General features: G+C 29.2%; 4 protein-coding genes across 6 annotated transcripts; all 4 read right to left on the reverse strand.

Moving 5' to 3' along the window:
• Window positions 1–1587: 1587 nt before the first annotated feature.
• On the reverse strand, window positions 1588–22885 carry Iru (E3 ubiquitin-protein ligase Iruka). The gene is made up of 9 exons (XM_074252317.1): window positions 22510–22885; window positions 21783–21900; window positions 17435–17548; window positions 10743–10852; window positions 7629–7751; window positions 6800–6960; window positions 2745–2860; window positions 2569–2666; window positions 1588–1873 (listed from the first exon to the last, which is right to left on the reverse strand). The coding sequence occupies exons 2-9, from the start codon at window positions 21864–21866 to the stop codon at window positions 1786–1788; spliced, it is 894 nt and encodes a 297-aa protein (XP_074108418.1). The 5' UTR covers window positions 21867–21900; window positions 22510–22885; the 3' UTR covers window positions 1588–1785.
• LOC141533429 (uncharacterized) lies at window positions 12188–13146 on the reverse strand. 2 transcript variants are annotated; one of them, XM_074252320.1, is made up of 3 exons: window positions 12966–13146; window positions 12621–12896; window positions 12188–12503 (listed from the first exon to the last, which is right to left on the reverse strand). In XM_074252320.1, the coding sequence occupies exons 1-3, from the start codon at window positions 12973–12975 to the stop codon at window positions 12418–12420; spliced, it is 372 nt and encodes a 123-aa protein (XP_074108421.1). In that variant the 5' UTR covers window positions 12976–13146; the 3' UTR covers window positions 12188–12417. The 2 variants fall into 2 exon arrangements, with proteins under 2 accessions (XP_074108421.1, XP_074108420.1); XM_074252319.1 differs by having other exon boundaries at window positions 12188–12896.
• LOC141533434 (uncharacterized) lies at window positions 13128–14189 on the reverse strand. The gene is made up of 2 exons (XM_074252326.1): window positions 13354–14189; window positions 13128–13285 (listed from the first exon to the last, which is right to left on the reverse strand). The coding sequence occupies exons 1-2, from the start codon at window positions 13799–13801 to the stop codon at window positions 13128–13130; spliced, it is 606 nt and encodes a 201-aa protein (XP_074108427.1). The 5' UTR covers window positions 13802–14189.
• Window positions 22886–25464: 2579 nt separating the features above from the next.
• On the reverse strand, window positions 25465–27317 carry LOC141533430 (uncharacterized). 2 transcript variants are annotated; one of them, XM_074252322.1, is made up of 6 exons: window positions 26889–27317; window positions 26722–26798; window positions 26399–26609; window positions 26146–26317; window positions 25923–26041; window positions 25465–25849 (listed from the first exon to the last, which is right to left on the reverse strand). In XM_074252322.1, exons 3-6 carry the CDS (start codon window positions 26409–26411, stop codon window positions 25686–25688), a joined length of 468 nt encoding a protein of 155 aa, XP_074108423.1. In that variant the 5' UTR covers window positions 26412–26609; window positions 26722–26798; window positions 26889–27317; the 3' UTR covers window positions 25465–25685. The 2 variants fall into 2 exon arrangements, with proteins under 2 accessions (XP_074108423.1, XP_074108422.1); XM_074252321.1 differs by having other exon boundaries at window positions 26689–26798.
• Between the last annotated feature and the right edge of the window lie 239 nt (window positions 27318–27556).

Here is a 27556-nt window from a genome sequence, read left to right on the forward strand (position 1 = left end):
AAGTTGGAAATCACTTATGCAAGAATTTTGAGATGAAAATTCTTGGTGAACCCAGGAAGTTTCTTGGAATTGAAATAGAGAGAAATAGACAAGAGAAATACATTGTATTAAATCAAAGTAATTATATTGAAAGCATTTTAGATAGATTCAAGATGACAGATTGTAATCCTCAAAACACTCCAATGATTACTAGACAAACTGAAAATAGATGCAAAAGAAGAAAACTAGAAGAATCAGTATCGTCCAAATATGAACAATTACCAACAACTAGAAAAGCTCCATACAGAGAGGCAATTGGAAGTCTTATGTATTTAGCAAATGGAACTAGACCAGATATTGCTTTTGCTGTACATTACTTAGCTAGAAAACAATTAGATGCCAACGAGGATGACTGGAAAGATGTTAAAAGAATTCTGAGGTACTTGAAGGATACTGTAAATTCAAGCCTAAAATACACAGGAAACTCAGATGAACTAGAAGCGTTTTCCGATGCGAGTTTTAAAGACAATGATGACTCAACTTCTTCAGGTGGATACATTATTAGACTGTTTGATGACATAATAGCATGGAGAAGTCACAAACAAAATTACGTCACACTCTCGACGTGTCAAGCTGAATATCTAGCAATGAGTGATGCCTGTCAAGAGATAATATCTCTGGATAAAGCGATTAGATTTATTATTGGAAAAACACTATTTCCTACGACTATTTGGTGTGATAACAAGTCAGCAAATGATTGTACCAAAAGAGATGGTAGTCATAAACTTAAGATGTTCGATAATAGTGTAAATGGAATTAAATTAGAATTACTAGAAAGAGAGAAAACAGGTAATAGAAAGCACATGGCAAACACCCATGGTGATTTCATTAAACAATGCGTTAATGAAAATAGAATAAGAGTGAGTTGGATATCTACGAAAGAGAACCTAGCAGATATACTTACAAAACCATTACCTGCAGAATCATTTAGATATTTAAGAGATAGACTTTTGAACTAGAATAATTAGAAGTTCACAAATTGTTAAAATTGATTATAATTATATTTTCACTATGTTACAGAAAACTCTGTTGATCGTAAGAAGTAGCGCAGTGGAAGCTGGACGTGGGAAAATGGAGGGAGTGTTAAGAAGTCGAGATTTACCCAAGCCAGCTTAAGCTTATTATTATTATTGCTAGTGAGTTGGCGGCGATCTACGCGCCGCTTGACGGCGCATACGACTCCTCTCCCCTACATTCTTTTATTCCTCCCTCGTGCTCTGTACTCGGCGGCATTACGTGTTAACACGTGCCTTACTATATTAATTATTATCCTTACATTCTACGTTATATTATTACAAGATTATTTAATTATATTTTAGAAGTTTAAATAAAGATTCAATTAGATTATTAAACACAAATATTGGCTTATATTTAATTCACCTCCTCACAAGTCTCTAGAAAAGAGTCTTTTTACGGACGCCATCCAGCGCTAAAAAGTTGAACTTTTGGAGCGAGTATAACAAAAAATTTATTATCGAAAAAATTTAATTATTTTCTTACTTTAATTTCGTATCGTGTTTGATTGTTGCAAATTGTCATTAATAAAACTGCAGATCAGAATAATTTATTTATCACTGTCATATTACATGAATAGATTGTGTAAATAGTCGATGGATTCTCGGTCGACAATGGAAATAATAATAATGATTAAGTTGATATTGAAATTAAATATTTAAACATTTTTTTGGAGATTATAGCATGAGTACAAATTAGATAAATTTTTACTATTCACACTAATTATTCATTTTACATTTCATTCATAGAGTCATTCGTTGAATTATTACTTGGTGCTGTTGAAGAAGTAGAACTTCGACTACTTAGTTGATTCGCAGCTCTAGTAAAAAAAAAAAAATTATTTTTTTCAGAATTATCATTCAAGTATTACGAAAATAGCGTTTAAAAAATCCTGAGTAATGTATAGAAAAAAAAAGGTTATTTCGACTGACGTGAAAATTTTCTTATTTCAAGAATATTTCTCGAATAAAGACAAATATCTCGATTTAGGTAAATTATTTTTTTTTTTATGATTTAAAAATTTCAATTTGCAAGTTTGAAATATTTGAATAATGCAAAATTATTTTTTTTTCTAAATATGAACACATGTCTTTCAATTTATGAGATTGAATTTCTTTAAACAAGAAGTATTTTTGTTATTTCGAAACAAAAGAAAATAACTCAAGTACATCATAGTCCGAACTGAGTTTGTATTCAATGGTGAATATATGTTATCGAAAGTTTCTATATTATTAAAGAAAAAAATTGTTTCCCGTAATTGGAAAGTAAAATGTTTTCAAAAGGCAATTTGCTTCAATTTCTTAAATCATATTAAATCTTAAAAAATATCTTGAAGTGTAAAAAAAAAAAAATTATTATGCCAATTGTTTTGAATTCCAAAGTGATCAACCTTTTTTTTTATGACCGCCGCGTAGGTGTAGGATTTTGACATCCACACGACGCGAGGGTGAAACTGAATATAACGGGATTTTTTACGTATAAATGAATACTCTAAAGTTTTTTATTTAATAGTACCGAAAAAGAGCTGCTAAACTTGGTCCAACTTCATCTTGATTTTCATCAATTGTGTTTTCATCACCAAGGTTTTGCCGACAGATTGGACAAGTACCATGCTGTTAAGAAAATTATCTCATAACTATTGTAAGAATTTTAGTATAAAACAATTTGATAATATTACTATCCATATCTACCAATTCAAGCCAGGGAACAATACACGGTGCATGATATAGATGTTTGCATGGTAATTGTCGAACAAACTCCGACAAAATAAAATCCTCCCAACAAATCGAGCATTGCAGCTTACAATCTAAAAGAAAAAATAATTGTATTAATGTTATTGACAATATGTTATGTAAATCATAATCACTAATGATTAAAATTAAATGAGTTTGATTTCCAAAAGTGATATAAGTTTCACTAAAAATGTTGGTTAGTAAATGTTAATACTCTTATCATTGTTCTGGTGATGATGCAAGGGAAATGAATCGTGAATTTATAATTTTATATGACAGTAGAAATATGTTGTTTAAAATTTAGTTCTGAATGAATATTGCTTTTTAAAGATGCTAAATTGTTATTTCCATTCAACATATAGGGAAGCCACTAATTACCCGAACTATTTTTTTGATAATTTAGATTCCATTAGATACCGCTTTCATTAGTAAATATTCGGAAAAGCAATGGTATTAATTAATTAGAAATTTCTATATTGGTACCCAATCGATTCTAAAGGGCCGATAGAAAATATCGTTGGGGCCGATTCAATGTGTTTATCTTGCTAGACTCTTTAAGAAGGTTCATGCGTTTCTAATGGTTATCGAAAATTTCAACTTTAAGACCATACCATACATCTTCTATTAAAATTATTTGAGGATTTACCGTATAGTTATGGAGAAAAAAATGATTAAAAACCCTTCTTAAAAATTATTATTAACCTTGTTCTTTAAATCCTTTAACACGAGCTCTTATGACAGAAGCACTATGCCTCTTGCAATATGAATTTTTTTTTGCTGTCAATTTTCCAACTTTGAGCTCTCAAAAACTGTTATAGGAAAATTGAGTAAGTGTAAATTTAAATGAAATATTTGGAAGTGATTTTCATCGTCAAAAACAAAAAAAAAATCAAGTTGAAAAAATTACTTTAGTGGCTAGTAAGTCGAGGCGACATAGAGTATAGACGCCGTTGCAACGCTGCCACAGGCAGTTGATATGTGGCGCCAATTTTAAAAACACAAGAAATGAAAAAACATTTTTTCCGTCTCCATGGTAGAAACTTATATTTTTGAGTAAATATAAAATATAATAAGACAATTTCAGAGATAAATGTTTTAATTTCAACCGATGAAATATTCATCAAAATTTTTACTATACACCTAACTTTAGGGTTGTATACGTTCACATACATATCAATCAAAGACCATTGTTGTCATATCTAATTTTAAATCCTTACGACAGAAGTATTTTAAATATTTTAAATTATGAAACATTAATAAATGTGTGCAAATAGACTACAAATAAATTTTATAAATATAAAAAAGCAGTTTAATCATGTTTTGTCAGCTAAAAAAAATGAAAAAGTTTAATTGCTTTTTCGAGTAATTCTAAGTTCAAACATCATTAAGAAAGTTCGAGCGAATCTAATGTGAAAAGTAATTTTCTACTTTAAACTTTGAGATTAAGTAGGGGAGAAGGGGATCAATTGAACCACGGAGCAATTGAATCATTCGAATTAAAAAATCGAAAAAATTGGAAAAACGCTTCATGCTCTTAGAATTAGATTCTAATATGTTAAACTCGGATATGATCAAAATTTGAAATCATTGCGATTACTAAATTTTGAAAAATTGAGATTTTTTATTTTTAGGCATGAAAACTTTTTTTTCGGCTGGTAACAAATTGATTAATAATATTTCAATTTTTGAATTACTTGATAAAGTTTGAATTGTAGTCGTTGTATAGACTTTTACTTTATAATCCTCAACTTGGTTTATAGCGGTATAATAGTTTATTTATTGCACGACTCATGATGCGAAGCATCAGAGAGTGCTTTACGATCGAAAAATTTTTTTCGCCTCATTTTGGCGGCTATTTTTATTATTATAGCCTTGTTAGTTCACGGAATCAAGATATTTTGCATACTATTGTCGAGATAATTTAATGGAAATTAATTCCATACTTTTTAAAAATTGATTTACTGCAATAGAATTTGAAAAAAACACCAAAATAGGTCAAAAAATTTTCCTGTCCGTCATGTATGAAACCCGGAAACACTGTAACTTGTGAAAAAATCCATTATTTGAGTTAAATTTTTTTTTTTTTAATTCTAATCGACGATTGTAGGTCACTGAATGCGAATGATTAATTAATTCAGTGTTGTTTAATTGCAATTAATAAAAAATGAAAACTACAAGACTGTATATCTATATATACTCATGTAAAATTAACATGGATGGTGATATATCTATATCTATAAATATTATTTCCATTTTATTCCACTAGGGGCGCCTGTGCATCACTTTCCTAGTACAGCTGTTATTTTTAAATTTTTTTTTCTTTTTATTTTGCACGACTCATGTGTTTTTTTTTCGCTATTTTCGTTATTTATTGACAAATGATTGGATAACTATTTTTTTTAATTTTTTTTTATATTTCATAATTAAATGAGCATTATGAGTCATGCACTTTTGGATTTTCCAAACTTTTCATTTTTTACTATTAATTGTTATAAAAATATATGGGGTCAAGTGAACCAGCAGTCTCGGGGACAATTGAACCATACGGAGAAGCATGGGACATGCGCGCGCATCTTGACTCTACGTGAAAAAACTCAGGGGAATAACCTAACAATTTGATGAACTGAATTTATAATGAAAATTATTTTTAATTCATTTAATAAAATATCTGTGTATTAAAAATGGGCAACAGTAATATTAGCACGTAACAATTAATATATTATTTATTAAAAGTTCGGATTTGAGTTTTAAATATTATTGGTTCAATTGATCCTAAGCAGTGGTTCAATTGCCACGAGCGGGGGTCAATTGAACTTGTCGACGCGTCTGGATAAATTAATAATTTTTAAAAATTCACGTTGTTTATTGACTAATTTATGTATTGATAATGATAGTAGACATAATAAACTACCATTCTAAGAAAAAAAAATTAGGAAAACGGTTGACCCTGAAGGCCATCTCTGCAACTTCCCGCTACTTTCGTAATTAAGCGCTCGAAATTGCACTTATTATGTTTTTGAGCTCTTCAAACTCAAAAATCTAATTTTCGTGTAGTTCTGAGCTCTCCGAGCTCAAAAGTTTGATAGGAGTTTAATAAATCACTATTTTTTTAATTTTCAAACCACAATAACTTTTGAACGACTGAACCGATCGGAGCGAACTAAACGGCGTTCTAAAGAGTTCCCTCAAACTTAGATTTCCTGAGAATTTGAACCGATTCGGACTGATAGATTTTAAGAAATCTTGAAAAATCTAAAAAAAAAATCATTTTTGAAAGTGGTTTTTTTGGAATATCTTTTAAACGGCTTTCAACTTCAAAATCGATCAACTTCAAAAACTAATCCGCCCTTAAGCTGGAAAAACCACGCCGATCCTCGCCAATCCGGTCAAAATCGGTTCATTCGTTCGAGAGATATCGTGAACGAAAGAAAATCGAAAAAAGTGTTTTTTTGACATAAGTTCGTCATTTCTTCTCGGATCGTTTTTGATGATGTAGAATAATTTTAGAGCTTAAAAAACCACGTCGATCGCCACCAAGCCGGTCAAAATCGGTTGATTCGTTCGTGAGTTATCGTTGACGAAAAAAATCGACAAAAAGTGTTTTTTTCGGATTACACCAAAATTTCCGGTCTAATCAATTTGTGTCTGAAAGTATATCATAGAACTTGAAAAATTGCGTCGAATGCCGCTAACTACGTGAAAATCGAGTTATAAGCGAGTTATAAGCGAGTCACACACACACACACACACACACACACCATCGTCGCGGAAATATTCGGGGAAATTTCGTAGAATCTCAAAACGTCAACATCCGTTGAAAACTCCATGTTCGAAAACGGGGTAAAACCAATAACTTCCCGATTTTTGAAAATTTTAAATTTTCTTAACGGGAAGTTAAAAAATTTTAACATTATTTTGACTCATAAGTTACGCTCGAATCTCCTTAATGGCTTTTGAACCGCTTTAATTATTATTATAGCATACTTTTTCGTTTGAAGCTATTTCCTACTTACCAATATGAGACTGAACTATCGATGTAGTAGGGATTTCTTCAATTTGGTTTCTTGATAACGGTGGAGGGCCACTTCCGTCTAATTGATTCAATAACTCAGTGACAATGGTATCTAAGCCATCTCTTCCCCATACATAATCACCAGGATTACCCAGGAAAAATCTGAAACATTTAATAAATAGGTGATGGGTATCTTAGTCATGGACTAACCAAATTTTAACTTCTATTGGCACAATGAGAATTTTGAAATAAAAAAAAAACATCAATTTAGAAAAAAATTTTTTCAAGATATTTAAAAATTTTAAATAAATAAAAATAATTAAAAGCTTCGGTTAAGCTATCTAACTTTTTGAAAACTAAGAAAGCATTATAGCAGTATAAAAACTTTGAATTATTTGTGATAGATACATATATTAGAAATATAATTAAGTTATTTCACCAAATAATAGAAACTCAGTCAATTAACCATAATCTTCGAAATGAGCTTGAGATTAGTGATGCTTTTATTTTTATATAAATACTTTTTGATTAAAGAAATGCATTCTCTAATCTGATTGCTAGATGACATGTAAAAAGACAAAAAAAAAAAAAACTTTTTGGTACATTTGGTTATTGAAAACTGCAATACCATTTTTTTTTAGTCAAAAGTACTTTTGTAAAAAGTGTAAAAAAAGTCTGCTGTACTGTATCATGTATGCCAATAGTGAGTTAACTTATTTTGTTAATTTTTTATAAGAATGCTATTCTCTCTTATGTTACTAACTACTAATTGAGAATCACAAATATTGCAATGATAATGATGTTTTAAACTAAATTTATTGAATACTTACACAGGGGCCTGCCTGCTTGCATTCATTGGGCGTTGGATATTAACTCCAGTTAAATTCAAAAGAAATTCTTGAAGTAGATTTTCATGTGTCATTGTTCGTCGTCTATGACGAGAATGCCCATATCTATAAAATCGATGAACCCATTATAAGATACAATTTATTTGAGGGAACCAAATGTTAAGATACTCTAATTATTGAATGCAGTTATGCAATAAAGAACAAAATAAATAAAAATTAAGAGCGTAAGAAAAAAATCCAAATTTTTAAGGGATTTTCAACAGGCCGTAAATTGTAGAAAACCGGTGAGGTTAGCCGAGTGGTCTAAGGCGCATGGCCTACAGAGCACTCGGACTGGATCACCGGCCAGCAGTGGTTTCGAATCCCAAGCTGGTCTTAGAAATCATCTTGCTTAATATTCGACCCTTGTCACGTAGATTAAGATTTTCATAACCTGAAAAGGCCCCAACGTACGACTCCCAACAGTTAAAGTCGGCAATATGACCACAGCAGTTAAAACTGACTTTAAATAATAATCAATTAAAAAAAAAAAAATAAAAAATAAGTTGTAGAAAAATCATACTGCAAATAAAAAATAGCAAATTGTAGCTCTCAGTATTTAGTTTTCGGATCTGAGTTCCAAAAATTTTTATAAAAATTTCTTTTCGAGTAATCTTAAGAAAACCACCGAGAAAAAAAATTTTCGAAGTTTTTTTGTTTTTTTTTTTTTAGCCTACAGACTTGGAAAAAATTTTTTTGACTCAACGTCTATATGGGCCGGATAACTTGTTTAATTAGCTTTAACTTTTTTTTTTTTAAAGACCTCGATACGAGCATTTCTCACTGAGATATCGGTGTTTGAATGGAAAGAGATCATTTTTTCTTTGATTATTAATACCTCAGCAACCAATGATGATCATACAGAAAATTCAAGGTAGGTTTCGAAAACTTGAATAAATTCTCTACTAGAAGTAGCTATTGATTTTAAAAAAAAATTTTTTTTCAATCATTACATGAATTTGAAAAAGCAACAAAAAAGGACTTTTCGTAGTTTTTTGGAACATCAAGCACCTAATCAAAAATATCGCAGAAACCACTGATATTAAGTGTGCCTTTTACAATTCAATATACCCACAAAAACCCTACAAAGTTTCAATTTGATCCAGCCAACTAGTTTTTGTTCCACTCAATTGAATTTTTGAAAAAATTACGGAGTAAGATTTTCGTTTCGAAAAGGTCACAATTTTTATTAAAATGAAAATAAATTTTATTTTTAATTTTCCTTCAATTGTGTATTAATGAAAAAAAATTTCTTTTTTTAAAACAATTTTTTTTTTTGGTTAAAAATTTTAAAAATGTAGCAACTTATTTTCTCACCGATTATCATCTTCAGAACATTTCCAGACGATCCCCGACTTGTCGATAATTGTGCCCTTCTTCCACAACAGTCACTAACTGAGCGACTTGTGGCACGGATAAATGCCACCTAGGCATTCTAAAAAAATTTGTGATTAGCAAAATTTAAGTGCAGAAAAAGAAAATCGGTGAGGAAATGAGTTGCTACATTTTTTTAATTTTTAGCCAATTAAAAAAAAAAATTGCTTAAGAAAAAAATTTTCAATTTTTTTTTTTTTTTTTTTTTTTTTTTTTTTTTCAAATTTACCAAGTTACTGATGCAAAATTGAATGAAAATAAAGAATAAAATTTATTTTAATTTCAATAAAAATTGTGACCTTTTCGAAGCGAAAATCTTACTCCTTTAATTTTTTTGAAAATTCAAGTAAGTGGGACAAAAAACCAGTTGGCTGGATCAAATTGAAACTTTGTAAGGTTTTTGTGGGTATATTGAATTGTAAAAGGCACACTTGACATCAGTGGTTTCTGCGATATTTTTGATTAGGCGCTTGATGTTCCAAAAAACTACGAGAAGTCCTTTTTTGTTGCTTTTTCAAATTCATGTAATGATTGAAAAAAAATTTTTTTTTAAAATCAATAAGGTCAAGTACCCAGTACTTCAACACTTATAAAAATGGGACCAGTATTTGAACAGACTTTTTGAAATGTTATACAAAATCCGTATATTTGTTATAAATAATATGCGCATGTTATAATTATTCAATCATACAGTAATTGATTTCTGTAAGTTTTTTCAATTATTAATCAAAAGAATGGTATTTTTGTTAACTTAAAAGTTGACATGTCGAGAATAGCCGATACATGCTAGTTTTTTTTAATGAAAAAGGTATTAAATTGTAAACCGAACAGTCAGTAAAAAAAAACGGTATATTATTTTAAGTAAAAAAAATTGTACCACGCAATGAAATAGTCTTTTGTAAATAATACAAATTATTTAGACATAAACTATAATTTTTATATTAAATTTTAGCGTTCAACTATACCTCCAAGTTTTTAAAGCAGTACCCAGAACTTGAACAAGCTGGGACCATATAATTTTAACAGCACTCTAACCTCTAATAGGTTTATAGACTAGTGATCAGCATCGTGATTTATATTAATTACTGCAAATTAAATAAGTTTTATAACTAAAAATTAATATAGTTAAAAATTATTGAACATTTTGATTTGAGTTTTTTTTATTGATAATTGAAAATTTACTTTTTCATTCATAAAAAATGTAATTAAAAATTAAATACAAATATTTCTCATTCTTAAGTAAAGATATTAAATATTCACAGTGTTACTTTTAATATTAATCAATAATATGTTATAATTCTTTTGATATTTCAATAAGACGTTGAAAATTTTTGCTGTGCCTATTGCCATATACTTTATTAGTTCCACTACTACTTCCAGAGTGTCCAACTACTGCGACTTGTCATAATTGATTGTTCAACTACTACTCCTTTCATAGTCTATCTTAAAAATGTTGCCAAAATATAAGTTTTCAATTATTCGCGTGCTTTTGCGCTTCAATCAATTCAAAGTTGTTTATATTTTTATGAAAACCACTAATTTCAACTAATAATTACATCTTTATATATTGAAAGTAGGGTCAAAGACATTTTACTTTGAAACCTGTTCAACTACTGTGTACTTTAGCTTAGCTACTTCTTGTAGAAAAGTAGAATTTAATTTTATGAAATTAATTGCGTATACCTATTAAAAAGAACGTCCCGTCGCCTTCTGTCTCTACGAGTGTTGGCTTCAGAGGTAGAGTCATGAAGTTGCGAGGATGGAATCATTTCAGGTAAATCCATGTATATTTGCTGGAAATAATTAAGAAAATTTTATTTCTGTATTAATCAGCTGTAATTTCAAGGGTTTCAACGGGGAAAATTTCACACTCGTTTAAAAGACAAATTTTGATGCTCCTCGAATAAGCAGTCAACGTTTCTATTTTTCCTTAGATTAAGAACTAATCAGATTCAAGAATCAATTCAGTATTTTATAAGTTGTTTCCAATAAATATTTTTTTGAAAATTTTGTTTGAGATTTTTTTTAAATCTGCCGGGTAAAATAAGTCAATATTAGGGATAATAACCAGAATAACTCCATAAGACCTTATATCATAATTGAGAAAAAAAAGATCTAACATAATGGAGATATGACTGGGGTATTCCATGCCAAATCGACCACTTTTGACCCCGACCCTTTTCGATTTGGCCGAAAGTTTTCCATCCTTTTCTACCCTATAAAAAACGGTTCTCAGAATTTTTTTGAATTTTTTTACCTAACTCCAAAAAAGTTATGAATTTTTCAAAAAAATGGCTTTTTTATTTTCAAATAGCCATAACTTTTTCAAAACTAAACATTTAGGTACCTTTTTTTTTTTTTTAATTTTTGTTTTTAGATGTACTTTCCGATAAAAAATATTAAAAAATTTTTGTAAGTCAATACATATGGAATTTTTCAGTTTTTGACAAAAATCAATGATTTTTCGAAGTTCGACATTTTTTTTTAATTTTTTTTTCTAAAATAAACTTTAATCAATTCCACAGTTATCCCTGTAGAACCCAGATTGGGCCGATTTCTCTTTCTATTTTTTTATTCAATTGAAAAAATATTGTTAAATTTTCAAAAATGGAAAAAAATTTTTTTCATAAATTTTATTTATATAATGAGATAAATACAATTCAACGATTTTACGGCATTACATTCACAATTTAGAGGCTTCATCGATGACTGTAATTAGTAAGATCAATAATTGATGCAGCTAAAATTAATTACTTTTCTCTCTGTCGTTTAAATATTTTACAAATTCTGTGTTCATTCGAATTCGCAAAGTTTTTAACTAGTAAACAACCATTTTTGTCCGGAATTATACAATGTAGTTGTTGAGTTCCTGTAATCGGTTTCGTTTTCAAAAATCGATCATTTAAATCATTTACTGCTGTGTCATAATCTTCTTCTGGGGAAAACTTCACTATAATATTCGGCAAGTTATCCGGTGCAGAAGCCCATTCAAAAAGTTCTTCTGGTGTCGTTATTTGTTTGTCTACCGCGAGTTGGAGACTTGCTCTCGCTGCAAGTCGTTTGAGAATACCATCGATTCCATCACACGGACCTTTCCCATGGGCAGTCGCAAAAAATGCCATTCAGCAGGAATATCAAAATCATCTTCGTGGTAATATAAATTTACAAAGTTTTTAAAGTTTTTAAATTGTTGAGGAGCTCCATCAGAAAAATAATAAATCTTGTTACAACGTTCAGGAAGACTTTTCACGTAATCAGTTATTATTTCGATGAAAACATGAACAGCAACGGCATCATGTTTGTTAGAATCTGAGATAATTACTAAACTTTTGTGTTCAAGTTTGTTATTTACTGTATATTAAATAACGACTGGAAAAACTGTTGCCTGATTATTATTCCAGTGAAAACCAGCTGCCGCATTTTGTACTACGAAGGCATAATTTTCTGCAAAATCACAAATAATAACGTATTCGTTTGGTTTCAATGTTTCTTTCAATGTCTTCAAGAATTGGGCTTGCTCCTTAGCAATGAACGGATGAGGTAGAAGAATTTCTAACTCACTACAAAATTTTTTCACAAATTCTTCTGTAGGCTTAATAATAGTTTCTAAACTACTTCTCGGTTTTGATATCCAATATTTATATGTAATATTCTCGATTTCCCGGTCCTCAAAACATTTTAGTAAAATTTTACTCAACTCATCGACCCCAGGACAGTTTTTACATCCACCTAAATAACACTGAAAAGATGGATTTTCACATATAATCATGCTCAAGTAATCGCTGTAGTGTTTAATGGGCTTTTCTGTGTTCCTTGTCAAAGAATAAATATTTGCACCTAAAATAACAGTAATTTAGTAAACTTAAAATTCACGCATTTATAATTATTAATTAATTTGATAATTACCAAGCATCATTAACTTCACGTTTTGATGAATCGTACACACGCAGATGGTGTGTGTTCCACTTGCCCCTGCTAACACACAATGTTTTGGTCGCAAAGAAGCGAATTTTGAAAATCCAATTCTCTCAGTAGGATTTATTTCACAGAAACATTGGTATAATTCTTTTAAGTTAGACAGGATAAGTCTTTTTGGACGTGTATCCGATTACCATCATCACTTCGAATTGATACAAAGTCTTTCATACCGGGCATTTGAGCACTATACTCATCATCGTTGTAAAAATTTTCAACTTTTAATTTTACCTGATCAGTAATTGTCCTCCCTATACAAAAATGTTGAGTAATTTAGTTTTCAAGTGTATTTAAAACATCGATTTTACGCTACCCATACCTAATTTCGATTCAGGTGTAGAAAGTAAACCCGTTTCTTCAACCAAATTTTTTGCTACTCTTGACAAATGTCTTGATGTATTCATAGTTTCACAAATACGTCTCTCACTCCATTTTACAGGTAATAATGTTAAAATTTGTATTTTCAAAGACTTATCAGTTTCTTTATCGTTGAATTTATCATACAACATTTTAATTAGAGAGCGAAAATTTTCACCATCGTCATCAATCGATTCTTCATCTGAAGAAGATAGCAAAACTTTTTTAAAGCTGTCGGATACCCGATTTATTTTATTGTTCAAAAATTGATTATCATTCAATTTCTTCGATGGAATCGGTGATTGATTTAACAATTCTAATGCATGGTTTATTACGGGTAATTGAGTTGCAGCGCTAACTTGGGATCCTGAGCTTGATTGTGATGCTTTGGGTTCGCTATCAAATGACATGGAACCTTAAAAAATAATAGTGAAACATATAGCTACTAGAAATGTATTCAAGTAACGTATAAATAATTAAAAAAACTTACGGAATGATAAGGATAATGGGAGATCCATGGCAGTTGTATTACTATCATTATCAGCCTGATCATTGTTGTCATTATTGTCACTATAGTTGTCTTCACGATCACTTACATCAGCACTAGGATCATTACGAGCATTTGTTTGTTGTTTCACTAACTCTGAAGCTTTTTTTCGACATGAACTGCATAATAAATAATTATCATCTAATCCTAACGTTACTTTCATAATATCAGTCGCCGGACGTAAACCAATTTTTTTAAAATGAGATTCCAACTCAAAAGGATTACAACACCGATCAAATACCTTTTTGACGCCATAAAGACAAATTAAAAAAGCGCTTATAAACTAGAGAAATTATTTATTTATACAACAAATGTAATGACAATCTTTTATAAAACACTAGATTGCACAAAAGATTTATAGGTTATGTTTTAGATCTCAAAATGAAAAAGCCGCACTTTTAATCAAAACATACTAGCTTATAGCATCTAGTTTACTGGCTATAGGTAAGTCGATAATTGTTATCCCTAGTTTATCGATCTAATTGATATATTAAAATTTGAATCTTACTAAATACAGTCATCGATGAAGCCTCTAAATTGTGAATGTAATGCCGTAAAATCGTTGAATTGTATTTATCTCATTATATAAATAAAATTTATGAAAAAAAATTTTTTTTCCATTTTTGAAAATTTAACAATATTTTTTCAATTGAATAAAAAAAATAGAAAGAGAAATCGGCCCAATCTGGGTTCTACAGGGATAACTGTGGAATTGATTAAAGTTTATTTTAGAAAAAAAAAATTAAAAAAAAAAATGTCGAACTTCGAAAAATCATTGATTTTTGTCAAAAAACTGAAAAATTCCATATGTATTGACTTACAAAAATTTTTTAATATTTTTTATCGGAAAGTACATCTAAAAACAAAAATTAAAAAAAAAAAAAAGGTACCTAAATGTTTAGTTTTGAAAAAGTTATGGCTATTTGAAAATAAAAAAGCCATTTTTTTGAAAAATTCATAACTTTTTTGGAGTTAGGTAAAAAAATTCAAAAAAATTCTGAGAACCGTTTTTTATAGGGTAGAAAAGGATGGAAAACTTTCGGCCAAATCGAAAAGGGTCGGGGTCAAAAGTGGTCGATTTGGCATGGAATACCCCGACTACAACTTAAGGTTAACCAGTATGAGCTCTCTCATCGAAAAAGAATGCCTTATGCACAAATACCGGTGAGTTAGATAAAAAAAAATAGTCCATCGCATAAGCATCTAATGAGTGAGATTAAATTTTTTGAAATGCAAAACTTTCTATTATTTGAACATTAACAAAAACGATAAATTCAACTATTTCGAACACTAAAAAAACGAAATCGCAACGTTGTGAAACTTTTATGAATTGGCGTACTTCTAACAATTTTAAATTGAATATTTTAGCTTCAGAACAGCTTTATATATGAGCTTATAACTACACAAAAACTTGTAAAGAATTATTTTCAATTTTACATTTATAACAATTATTTACCAAAGACACAAATAACTTGTTTGCTTGTAAAAAGAAATCACATGTTGAGAGTGTGAAGGAAACATAATTGCAAGAAAAGAAAAGTTTGGCAAATCCAAAAGTGCACGACTCATAATACTGATTAAATTATGAATTATTAATAAAATGAAGAATGTGAAAAAGAAGTATATAAAATAGCTAAAATAGAACGATAATGCGCAAGTGCCTCTAGTGGGATAAATATACACAATATATATATATATATATATATATATATATATATATATATATATATATATATACAGCCTTCTGGTTATTGTTTTATTTTATTAATTGTAAATAAACGACGCTGAATTATCTAGCCATTCGCATTCGGTTGCCTCCAATTCTTTCAAAGAATTAAAAAAAAAATTTTAACTAAATTAATGCATTTTTTCACAAGTTAGTGTTTCCGGGGTTTCATACATGACGGACAGTAAATTTTTTTGACTTATTTTGATGTTTTTTCCATTTCTATTGTACTAAATTAATTTTAAAAAAGTATAGAGTTAATCTCTATTAAATAATTTTGACAATAGTATGCAAAACATCTTGATTCCGTGAACTAACAAGGTTATAATAATAAAAATAGTTACCGAAATGACGCGAAAAAAATTTTTCGATCGTAAAGCACTCTCTGATGCGTCGCATCATGATTTATGCAATAATTTAAAGCGGATGTCACCAGGAGTAATCAATAGCCAACCAGTTTATAAAAAATTTTTGCTAATCATAGACTTTAATAGACTAATCATAAACTTTTCTAATCATTTGGTGAACGTAACACCACACTAAATTTTTTTTTTTTTCTTTCATTACAACTCAAATAATTAAAAAAATTTAACTTGACTCTGAAGAGTTGAAAATATACAGATAATATTTTCAAGTCTGTTCAAAAACGTAAACCTATTACTCGAAAAAAAACAAGATTACACTGGATAACATTCCGGATTATACTCCGTGACATCTGTAGTGAAATAAAATTTCGGATAGTAGCTAGTATAATTCAGATTATATTGAGAGATATCTGGATTATGCTCATTGTAATCTTCCATTTCCCCCAGTAAAATCTTAGATTATGTCGCGTAAGATTCCACTGGATATAATCCAAGATTGTATCCTGTGGAATTTGGATTATACCCAGTGATATCTCCATGATTTTTTTTTAGCGCCTGCGCACTTAGCAGGCGCATTATCACAGGACCATGAACAAGTTAAATCTTATTGTTACAAGTCTAAACGTAAAAACATAGGTCTTGTACGACACAATTTTTACATCTTTATAATTTTAATAATTACAACGGCTATAAAACGTATTGCTACATAGCACGAAATGTGCATGTTCACACACTAATTAATGCACCGATTATATTTTTTAATGTTCAATATACTGATGATTGACTATAATTCACAAATTGTAAACAGCACTTCACGCGCAGGCGCTAGAAAAAAAAATGGCGCAGACATCACTGGATATAATCCAAGATTCTACTAAGTTTAATCCAAACTCTACAGGTTACAATCTCGGATTGTATCCAGTCGAATCTTATGCGGCATAATCCGAGATTTTACTGGGGAAAATGGGAGATTACAATCAGTGTAATCCAGATCATTCAGCAAAATCTGGATTATACTAACTACTGTCCGAAATTTTATTTCACTACAAATGTCACTGAGTATAATCTGGAATGTTATCCAGTCTAGCCTTGTTCTTTCTATCTAATGGCATTTAAAAAAAAAAAGTACGTACACGCTCGACTTTTCTTATTCCTTGACTAGAGTCGTAAGTCGTTCTTTTCGCGGCTTTACTGTTATTGAGAATACGTATAATTTCTATCTATCAAACGAAAATGTTCCGATAATACTTTAGTTTAAAAAACATTGCAATGAATCTCTCATTACTAAATAAAAGTTATTAGGTATGATGACCAGGCTAGAGTTAAATTTTTATTTTTCACGTTTTCTTGGCATTTTGAGAAAATAGTTTTTCAACTTATTTCTTACTTAAGATTTTTTACTCACATCGAAATCAATATCATTGAAGTCTTCGGAATTCATTTCCATGTTAGCATCATGATCTTCTGCATTCTCGAGTCTTTCTATGAAACCACTGGCACAGTTTGGGCATGTATAATCCTGAAAATATATTGTGCAAAGTCATTTTACTGTTTTTTAGATATTTAAATTTAACTAAGTACATACATGAAGAAAATATAGAAATAGTTTTATGCGGCATGATGGCCGAGCGGACTAAGTCATTATCCCGTTAGTTCGGTCACACATCATGCCGTGAGGCGAGGGTTCGAGCCCCGACGGTAGTTAGAATAGTTCCAACACCAACCGTCGGGGGTCGCTCTGGTAGCCGAACTGTACTGGCATGGGTTTTCTCTGTGGTTTCCCCATCGCCACTATTCCAACAACCAACCGAAAGGGGTGAGGAATAGGGTAAATGCAGTACAGAAAGCACAAATCGGTCCACAGCCGCATGGAGAATAATAAGACATGTGCAAGAATAATATGTTGATAATTGAAAGATAATGCAAAAAAATGTTGATAATAAAAAATGGAAAGACATTGGAATATGTTGATAATAAAAGTGGATGAGGTGAAAGATTGTGTTGATAATATAAAAAAGCGAGGAACATATGATGATAATAGAGAGAAAAACTATATGTGGAGACGCTGAAACAATCAGCCTTGTAAAAACCAGAATTGGTATACTAGTAAAACTCATAATAATAGAAATAGTTTTATTCTAACAATTCATAAGAAATGTTTGGTTGGTGATATTTTTTAGCAAGTCAATAGATTTGATATCAATTGAGACATTAAAAGCGTGAATTTTTTACTGATTTCGAAACATTGAGTCAACCAGAAATTCGAACGTTCTTTAAAAGAAAAAAGAAAAAGGCCATTTGGCACCCGCCAAAATGGAAAGTAGATTTCATGTAATCCATGATTTTAATAAGAATATTATAAATAATTATTATTCCTCAGGTATACGAGAAAAGTAAATCGGCTGCCAAATTTTAAAAGACAGTGATTTTTTAGATTTTCGAAAATTTCAAATGGCTGCCTTTTCTAAACTACTTGATGGATTCAGCTCATTTTTAAACTCATCTAAGCTAATTGTCTAGAGAATAAGTCTACCAAATTTCATAACGATTCATTAAGAATTGTGCGAGTTATCATGTCCACAAGACGCGCTGTGTTGTGTGCTTCTCTGAAACTGATTTAGATGACGTTCACCTTCTTAAATTTTTGGTGTAATTGATGAAAAGTAAATTTATTATAGGTTAAGTTAAAGAAAATTTCATCAGCTTTGAAACAAAATGCAGAAAAACGACCTATCATTTCTCAATGAAAAGTTATTCCCTAGTAAAGTCACCAAACATGTGATTTTTAAAATTTTCGAAAATTTCAAACAGCTGCCATTTCTAAACTATTTTATGGATTCAGCTTATTTTTGAACTCATTCAAGCTAATTGTCTATAGAATAAGTCTACCAAGTTTCATAAAGATTCATTAGGAATTGTAGGAGTTATCGTGTCCACAAGCTGTGTGTTATATATATATATATATATATATATATATATATATATATATATATATATATATATATATATATATATATATATATATATATATATATATATATATATATTTATAACAAAGTATAAAAAAAAATTTTTTTCAATTTTTTATTGTACTTTTAAAAAACACGTGTTACAAAAGTTGCAGCGGCTGCTTCGTTTGTCTACTAAAAAACTTAAATAACTTTTAAACTATTAGAGATACGAAAATAAACATTCTAGTCGATTTTATAAATAGTTAAACCATCTTTTAAATGAATTATTCAAAAAAATTTTAGTTATTACTAATTTATTGTTACGCGCATTTGTTTATAAAAACTTATATTTTTTTCGAACTTTCGTGACTCCTAACTTTTTAAATAATGCAGATACGGTTACAGACCTTCAAGACTATTTTGTCAAGTAATAAAATATATAAACGTTGTAGTTATTTATTTATAAATAATGTCATTTTTTAATTAATTATTGGCATTTTTCTCTAAATTTTTTTTCATTTCATAAAAAATTTATGTCGATTACTATCTATTTATTTATCACAAGCAAAAATTTATACAAGCAATGTTAGGATAAAATTGTATTGTTAAAAAAACTTTTGATTTTGATTAATAACAGAATTTTATTTGCATGAATTACTAAAATAATAATAAAAGTAATATTAATGATGATCAAATACGTAGTAACCGTCAGTAACTGTCAATTATGATTTTTAGAAAAAAAAAAATTTCTTAACTAATTATTTAAACAATAGAAATATAAAAAAAAACGATTATAAACAATTAAAAATTGTTATTAAGGAAAAAAATTTTTTTTTAAATCATAATATTTATAATGTAATAAAGTTGTGAATAAAAAATTTTTTTTAAATATTGATTTAATCAATTTGTTTATAAAAAATTTATCAACAAATGGCGGGAAAATTTTTTTTTGCAAATCAATTAATATCTTGTATTAATAAAAAAACGATAATATGATGATTTAGAAAAAAAAAATTTTTTTTAACATTACTTGGATTTTTAAATTTTTGTTCAAGTAAAAAAATTGTTATAAACAAAGTATAAATATTTTTTTAACTTTTATGGCACGATCTTGTTAAGTATGTATGTAAGAAAAGCTCTACGAAGCGAAAGTTTTTTACGACCATTATTTAAACATTTTTTTTCACTTACAATTAAGACGGTAGTTCGAGAAAATTTCGTTAGTTAACAATTATTTAACTTGTTGAAAAATTAACTTTAAGTAAAATTTCCAACGAGAATGAATTATTTATAGTGTTCAGAACACACCATAATTTTTTCAAATTAAAAAAAAAATATTCAATACCTTAAATAAATTAATTAATGTGCCGTACTCGCTTTTGACGCCGCGCGCGCAACCTAAAAATGTCGCGCGCGGACCTATTTTCAACGTTAAATTAAAATTATAAATAAATCGAGTTCCGGGAGTTAGGAGTTTTTTATTGGAAATTTCCTCCTCTTTCAGAATCTTTTTTTGAAATTTCTTAAATATTAATAGCTTATGAAATATTGGCAAAAAACGAAATGCCATTTTTTTTTCATCTTTAATTGTTTATAACTTTTGCAATTTTTTATGTGCTAATACACGCTTTTAGCACATTTTTCTAGACGTCATTCCGGATCCAATGAGCTATCGCACGTAATTTTAAGAGCAGTATCTCTATTTTGTACCATTTTCAACTTGTCGACTAGACTACATAAAGAAAAATATAAACGACTCGTTCAAAAATATATCTTCTTTAAAACATGTAATTTTTCGACGATGATATATTTCAAACAACTAAACCAGTCAAGATGCTGTTCACGACACTTGAGATAATTTGTAAGGTTTAAAACCGATGAGTTAATATTATTTTGAACAAATCGACGGAAAATTTAAAAGTCATTCAGAAAAAAACACTTTTTTTTATTTCATTTACGAAATTAACGCTAAATTTATCTGATCAATAAATAATTCATGTTTGTTTTATAGTTTAATCATAAATCATTTTTATATCTTAATAAAAAAAATTCGACTTAATGAATAAACTAATCGACAATAGAAGAATCTTTCACTTGTTTATGAAATTTTAATAGAAATTGATTAAAAGTTGCAATGAAAAAATCAGCAAAATTGTACGAGTGAAATTTACTACTCGGTTTTTTAATCCTCTCATTCGGCTGTTATTTCCTACAATAACATATATACCGCAAGAAATAAATTTGCGCGCAATACTTGGTACAAATGTCAAGCTAGCTAACAAATTTTCTAAGGGAGACCGCTTTATTCATAATTTTTTTCTAGATATTTTGAAAAGTGCTTATAACTGCAATATCTCTTTTGTTGTAAAATAAACATGAGTGCGTTTAGATGGATCTGTATAGCCTGAATTGTATTTCGGTCTTGTATACACTTTCTGCGTAACCGCATGATCTGAGTTCAACTCAGTCGGGGTAATACTTGTCATTTTTTATTTTTTTTTTTTTTGGTAAAAAATAATCATAACAAGTAACTTCAATTTTTTTTGTTAGACTTTTCTCCATATTTTCTTCAAAATTACTTATTAACTCAATAAATAATCTAACAACTCGATGATACATTCGTATGAAAAAATATTTACATTGTCAAAAATCGTACTGATTGGAATAAAAATTGTATTATTGCAAGCTGTCCAAGTAAGCATTAACTATAAGCTAATTGTGATATAAAAATAATACACTATCAAATTTAACACATCAAAATCTCGGTTGAATTACAAATTTTTTGATTAATAAAATACTTACCGGTAATAAACGTTCAATCTCAATGCTGCATTTGTGACAAAAAAATCGGGACATTGAAGTGCCATCCACTACAGCTTCAGCCATCCTTTAATATCTTTTATTGATCATGCAAGACAAACTGAAAATTGTGACAGTTATCAAAATTAATATAAAAAATAACATATTATTATAATAATTAATATTTTTAGGATCATTATGAAACAGTTTAGTCATTCAAAGAATACTCCGTAGAAATACATCACTTCAAATAGAGGATTTTTTAATTTTCCGAAGTATGAACTTACAGGATCAAACATGAAAGGCTTGTACGTATTACTTTATCCATCAATCAGAAAAATTTTTTTTACCCTGATTAAAAAAAAGTATTGAGATAAAAAAAAAAGTATTGAAAAGTATTGGTTTTCTGGTCAATCCAATACTGTCTAATGCTTTTTTCTTAATCTCAATACTTTTTTTTACTCAGGGTAATTTGTAACATTTTTGCTCTATATCTAGAATTGATTTTTATTTAAAAAGAAACATCGATAGTAGAAAATACAAGCTATATTACAAGTTTATTTGATAAAAAACTTATAATAAGCACGAAAATTGATGGATAATGATTTCATATACAATCGAAAATTAAAAAAGAATGCTGCTTTTCTATTTACATTCCATCTACTAATGATTTAATATTAATTGTAAACTTTATGAAGAACTGTAGAATAATATGATATAAAATACTTACGATAAAAGTGACTGCAAATTTTTTAAAGAAACTTTGTATAAGCATATATATCACATAAGTATGCTCAGATGATACAAAAGAAATTTTTATATTGAAAAATGTAAGAATAGTTAATTTATCAAGTAAAAATTGAATGCACAAAATATATCTATCAGAACGGTCGAAAAACTGACAGAAATCTATCATTCAGCTTCATACATTGTATTTTCGTTCACTTGTTATTGATACGAGTCATTTTTACGTTTCTAGTTAACTTCCTAGTAGTTTTCATAGGTGAACAAGGTTGAATTTTCAAATGTCGTATAACAAAAAAAACTGGTTGATTAACTTTTTTTTTCTGGTGGTTAAAACGGCTCTTTTAGTGTTGTATGCATGTGTAGTCATTTATAATTATTTCATACAAAGAATTAAAAAAAAAAAGTAAATTTTATTTGATGTAATTTGATTTTCTCATGGAATAAACATTTCACTCATTCACTGTATGAACGATATGAACGCTACATTTGTATTGAACGCTCTAAAACTGAATACACGTAATAAAATCTCTATAAAGTTTCGCAGGTTGTTTTTTTTTGCTCTTGTTGGTAGAATAGCAACTTGTATTGTGATAATTGTGATGCCTCTAGATGCATTCAGCAGGTGACACTACCTGTGAGCGAAGTACGAATTCAAATATATTTTGAATAATTTTAAATATTTTAGAAATTTATAATTTAAGTACGAGCGCTAGACGGGGTGGGGATAGGAATCGATTCTAGTACAGTGAGGAGAAAAGCAGTAACCATATAATTTTTCTCGATATATAAATATACAGTGAAAGCTTTCATTGTAAATTTAACATTAGCTAATGACAGTTTTTATTTTTCTTTTAATTAATACACTTAAATTAGTCGGGAAAGTGTAAATTGTTTTAAATTATATTTACCACTAATATATTAATTTTTACCCATAAGGTCTTTAAAAATATTCACAGACTACGGAAGCCCGGTGTCCGGTAGTGACATGTTATTACGTATGAAGTTGTAACCTCATGATGACGCTTGACGCTAGCTTTCAGCGTCAAACTATAGCTCCACCTAGCTGAAATGAATAAAAACACGTGCAGCGTCAAACGCCAGCGTCAAATTAAAAAAATCAGCTGCAAAAAAATGTATGAATATCAAAAGTCGATATCTCGACATATACCTCGAAGCTAGTCCTTAACCTAATTTTTATAATAAACACATGGTAATTGTAAACAAATAACTTATGACAACAATAAATGTTAAACATTAATGAAATAATTACATCAAATTTAAGTAACTTATCAAAATTTTAATGGCAGGTGAATATGATTATCAATTGTGGATTTATCAGTGTCAAAAAATAATCCGTGAAGCTGAAATAAAAAAAAAAATTAGGCGCAAAAGGATTATTAGTGCTTTATTATACAATGAACTAGTTATACAAAATTGTAGAAAAAAATATATACAAAAAAAATTTTGGATTCATCCTTTATTCAAATTACGGCGAGACTATGGCTTTTTTGAGGCCATATTCCCAACTCTTTCTTCGTATTCTGAAAAATTGAAAATTACATCCGAATGACAGCAGTCCAATTTGAAGAGCTTCTATGTTTAGTTGGCCCGAAAATATCAAAACAAAAAGTTGTAAGAGAGCCTATTTCAGCTCCAGCACGACTAGCTATGACTTTGCGGTAAGAATTTTTCAAAATAGTTGATAATTTATTTAGCGTAGTCATCATTATACCATAATAACAATTAATTTCTAGATTTCTAGCAACTGGTGACTCAATGTCAACGATGTCGTATCAGTATTTAGTTGGGTTAACAACAACAGCAAATATAATTGTCGAAACTTGTCAAGCTCTATGGAGTTGTCTTAAAGAAAAAGTATTACCGCATCCTTTGACTGAAAATTGCTGATGAATTCGAAAAGCAATGGCAATTTCCACATTGCATTGGAGCTATCGATGGAAAACATATACACATACAGGTATATTTGATTTCATATAAATGAATTAATTTGATGTGTATATCTGAATTATGTTAAACCATTATTATTATCATAATTATCATTATTATTGCAGTGTCCTGATAATGCAGGTTCTTCATATTACAATTATAAAAATAGTCACAGCATTGTATTGATGGCAGTTTGTGATGCTAATTATTTGTTTACTCTCGTTGACATTGGTGCTTACGGTAGAAGAAGTGATAGAGGGATTTTCCGGAGCTCAGCAATGGGTCAGAAGTTTGAGAATAGTGACATGAACATACCAAAACCAGACTTGCTAACTGTAGATGGAATACCTCAACCATATGTTCTTGTGGGAGACGAGGCGTTTCAATTGACAAACTATTTACTTCGACCATATCCTGGTAGAAGTGGTTTGAATAAAGAAAAAAGTATATATAATTATTGTCTCAATCGAGCACGCAGAACTATTGAAAATTCATTCGGGATCATAGTGAGTTTATGGAGGATTCTAAAAAAACCAATTGATGCTACAGTTGAGAATACAATCGATATGATTTAAGCAATCATATGTTTGCATAATTGGCTTCGCAAGCATGACAAAGATGATGTTTACATCCCACCTAACTTTGTAATTGATCAAGAACGCCCTGATGATATAATTTCTAGAGATTTGAGGCATGAAGTTAACGATTCTGCTCTCAAAGACACAACAGCTTATGGCAATAATTTCAGTAGCAGATCTGCAGTAGCTGTTCGAGATGAATTTTGTGAATACTTTAATGCCGAAGGAGCTGTTCCCTGGCAATATAATCGTAAAGTTTAAATTGTAAAAATCTTTGTAATACCGTCACAAATCTATTAAAATCGCCTTGTATTTAAATTGTATATATATTGTGAATGCAAAATTTGTAATTATTATTATTTTTCAAAATTAAAGGAGGATTTAGCCAAGAAATAGATAAAAAAAACAATTACTGATAGATAAATATATTTTTAATATCAAACTTGTATGAAAATGTAATGCTTAATATTAATGAAATACTTTTTTAATATTTTAACGCTTATACTTATGTAAATTATTTGTTTCACTAATTTTGTACGTATAGGTTATTTTTTTCTCGAATCAACTGTAAAATTTTAATAATGGTTTGTAGTTGGACATCATCTGGTAGCTGTCGTAACTGATAGCCGATCGGCTAGGTATCGATACCGATTAAAAATCCACCAACTTGATCCAATTTTGGCGGTGCCGATAGAGCGACTGATGTTTTATCATTACTAATAATATCAGCGATACGGTTGATTGCATTTACAGAATCCGCAATTTCCTGACGTTTTTTTCCTTTTGTATTGGCAGATTCTAAAAAATTTAGGAAATTTAGTTTAATATTTTCTTATAAAGTGACTTGTAATTTCAAAAAAAATATATTTACTATTATCCTGGTCAGTACTTTCGTCAAAACTGTCGTCCATAACATTTGATGAATCATTATTAAAGCTTCCGTCGTTATTAAAACCAGCGGTAGCATGTTCGTCTACATTTGTTCTAGTTCTGCAATTGAAAATTACGATTTAGTATTTAATTTATATTTATTTGTAATTAAAAGAATCTATCGACATAATATCATGTCATTTAAAATTTATGATCATACATACGGGCGAATTAAGCAAGTATCTCGTAGGAATTCACAACATCTGTAATATTTCCATTCATCAGTAGAATCGACCCTTGATGAACCACTTGGTTTGTTTTCATTTTGAATTATTTTACGATGAGTATCTCGAATATATTTAAACTTCTTTTTACATTCTTCAGCATCTAGCTTACCTGTCAAAATTAGTTTGCAGAGCGTAAGGTAAATGTGAGATAAAAAAAAAAGAAAACAATAAAAATTAGATTTTTTTTAACCTTTCAATGCCATTGAAACCTCTTTCCACAAATTTGAAACAGCTTCTCGGTTTCTTTCTTTGAGGGGAACATGATGGTTCCACAGAGGGACTCTTTTTTGCACCTCGTTTATTAACAACTCGACTTCAGTATCATTTAATCGTTTATTTGACGATACAGAAAATTGCGCTTTTGTTTTTACCTTCTTATTTTTGGAATTAGGAATTTGAAACTAAAATTAATATTGTTAATAGGAATAATTATGCAAGTCTAATGAAACATCACACTTAAATTAGTTTTAAAATACTTACATTGCCAGAGGTTTTGTTGTTCTCTTTACTTACTGAATAAATTTTCTCCGTAATAAGTTCCTCACGTCCATTTTCCAATAAAGCACGCCGAATTATTGTAACACCATCCTCTTTAAATTAAATACATCAAAACGATGAATTTTGTTAGTTGCTGTACTATTTATTTATTTAATAATCTAAAAAATTGATAAGTTACTAACCTAGTAAAGGATAGCAATAATGATTCTCATCGATATGATGATTTTTATATTTTTTTAAACAATTATGATCTAAGTAACTATTGCAAATCTCCTCACATGTACCACAAACATAAACTTGTGATATTTCCTAAAAATAAAAACAATAAATATTTTGAGTTTATTTTCTTACACAGAAAAATGAAAAAATATTTCTGTTATAATTATCCGTTTGATTTTATATAATACTAGCTGATACCCGCCCGCTTCGCTGGGCATACAATAAAATTTTATGGTGTAACCTAGATGAAAAATATAAACAAAATGATTAATTTCAAAAAGATAATGAATATAAATTTTGAATTAGAGAAAAGTGATTGTTTGTGATGACCGGTGTTAGCAAGTATTAAATATATGAGAAAAGTATTTTATTATTAATAATCAATCAATCAATCAATGGGTCAGTTAGTCATTAAATCTGTCATCCCGGGAAAAAATGATCAGACCTGATCAGACATGAACAGGCATGAGTCTTCAGCCCTGATCAGACATGAAAAATGACCATGCCTGATCAGGCATGATCAGACATGGTCAGGTCTGAAAACCCATTACTATTTTTAATTAATTATTTTGCTTAATTTTATGGTTGTAGTACTTGATAGAGTCGTACGCAATTCTCTATAATAAAATAA

The sequence above is a fragment of the Cotesia typhae genome, unplaced genomic scaffold (genome assembly GCF_013202065.1).
Source record: "Cotesia typhae breed Kobodo isofemale line unplaced genomic scaffold, CoteBio_Ctyphae contig_9, whole genome shotgun sequence".
Classification (NCBI taxonomy): domain Eukaryota; kingdom Metazoa; phylum Arthropoda; class Insecta; order Hymenoptera; family Braconidae; genus Cotesia; species Cotesia typhae.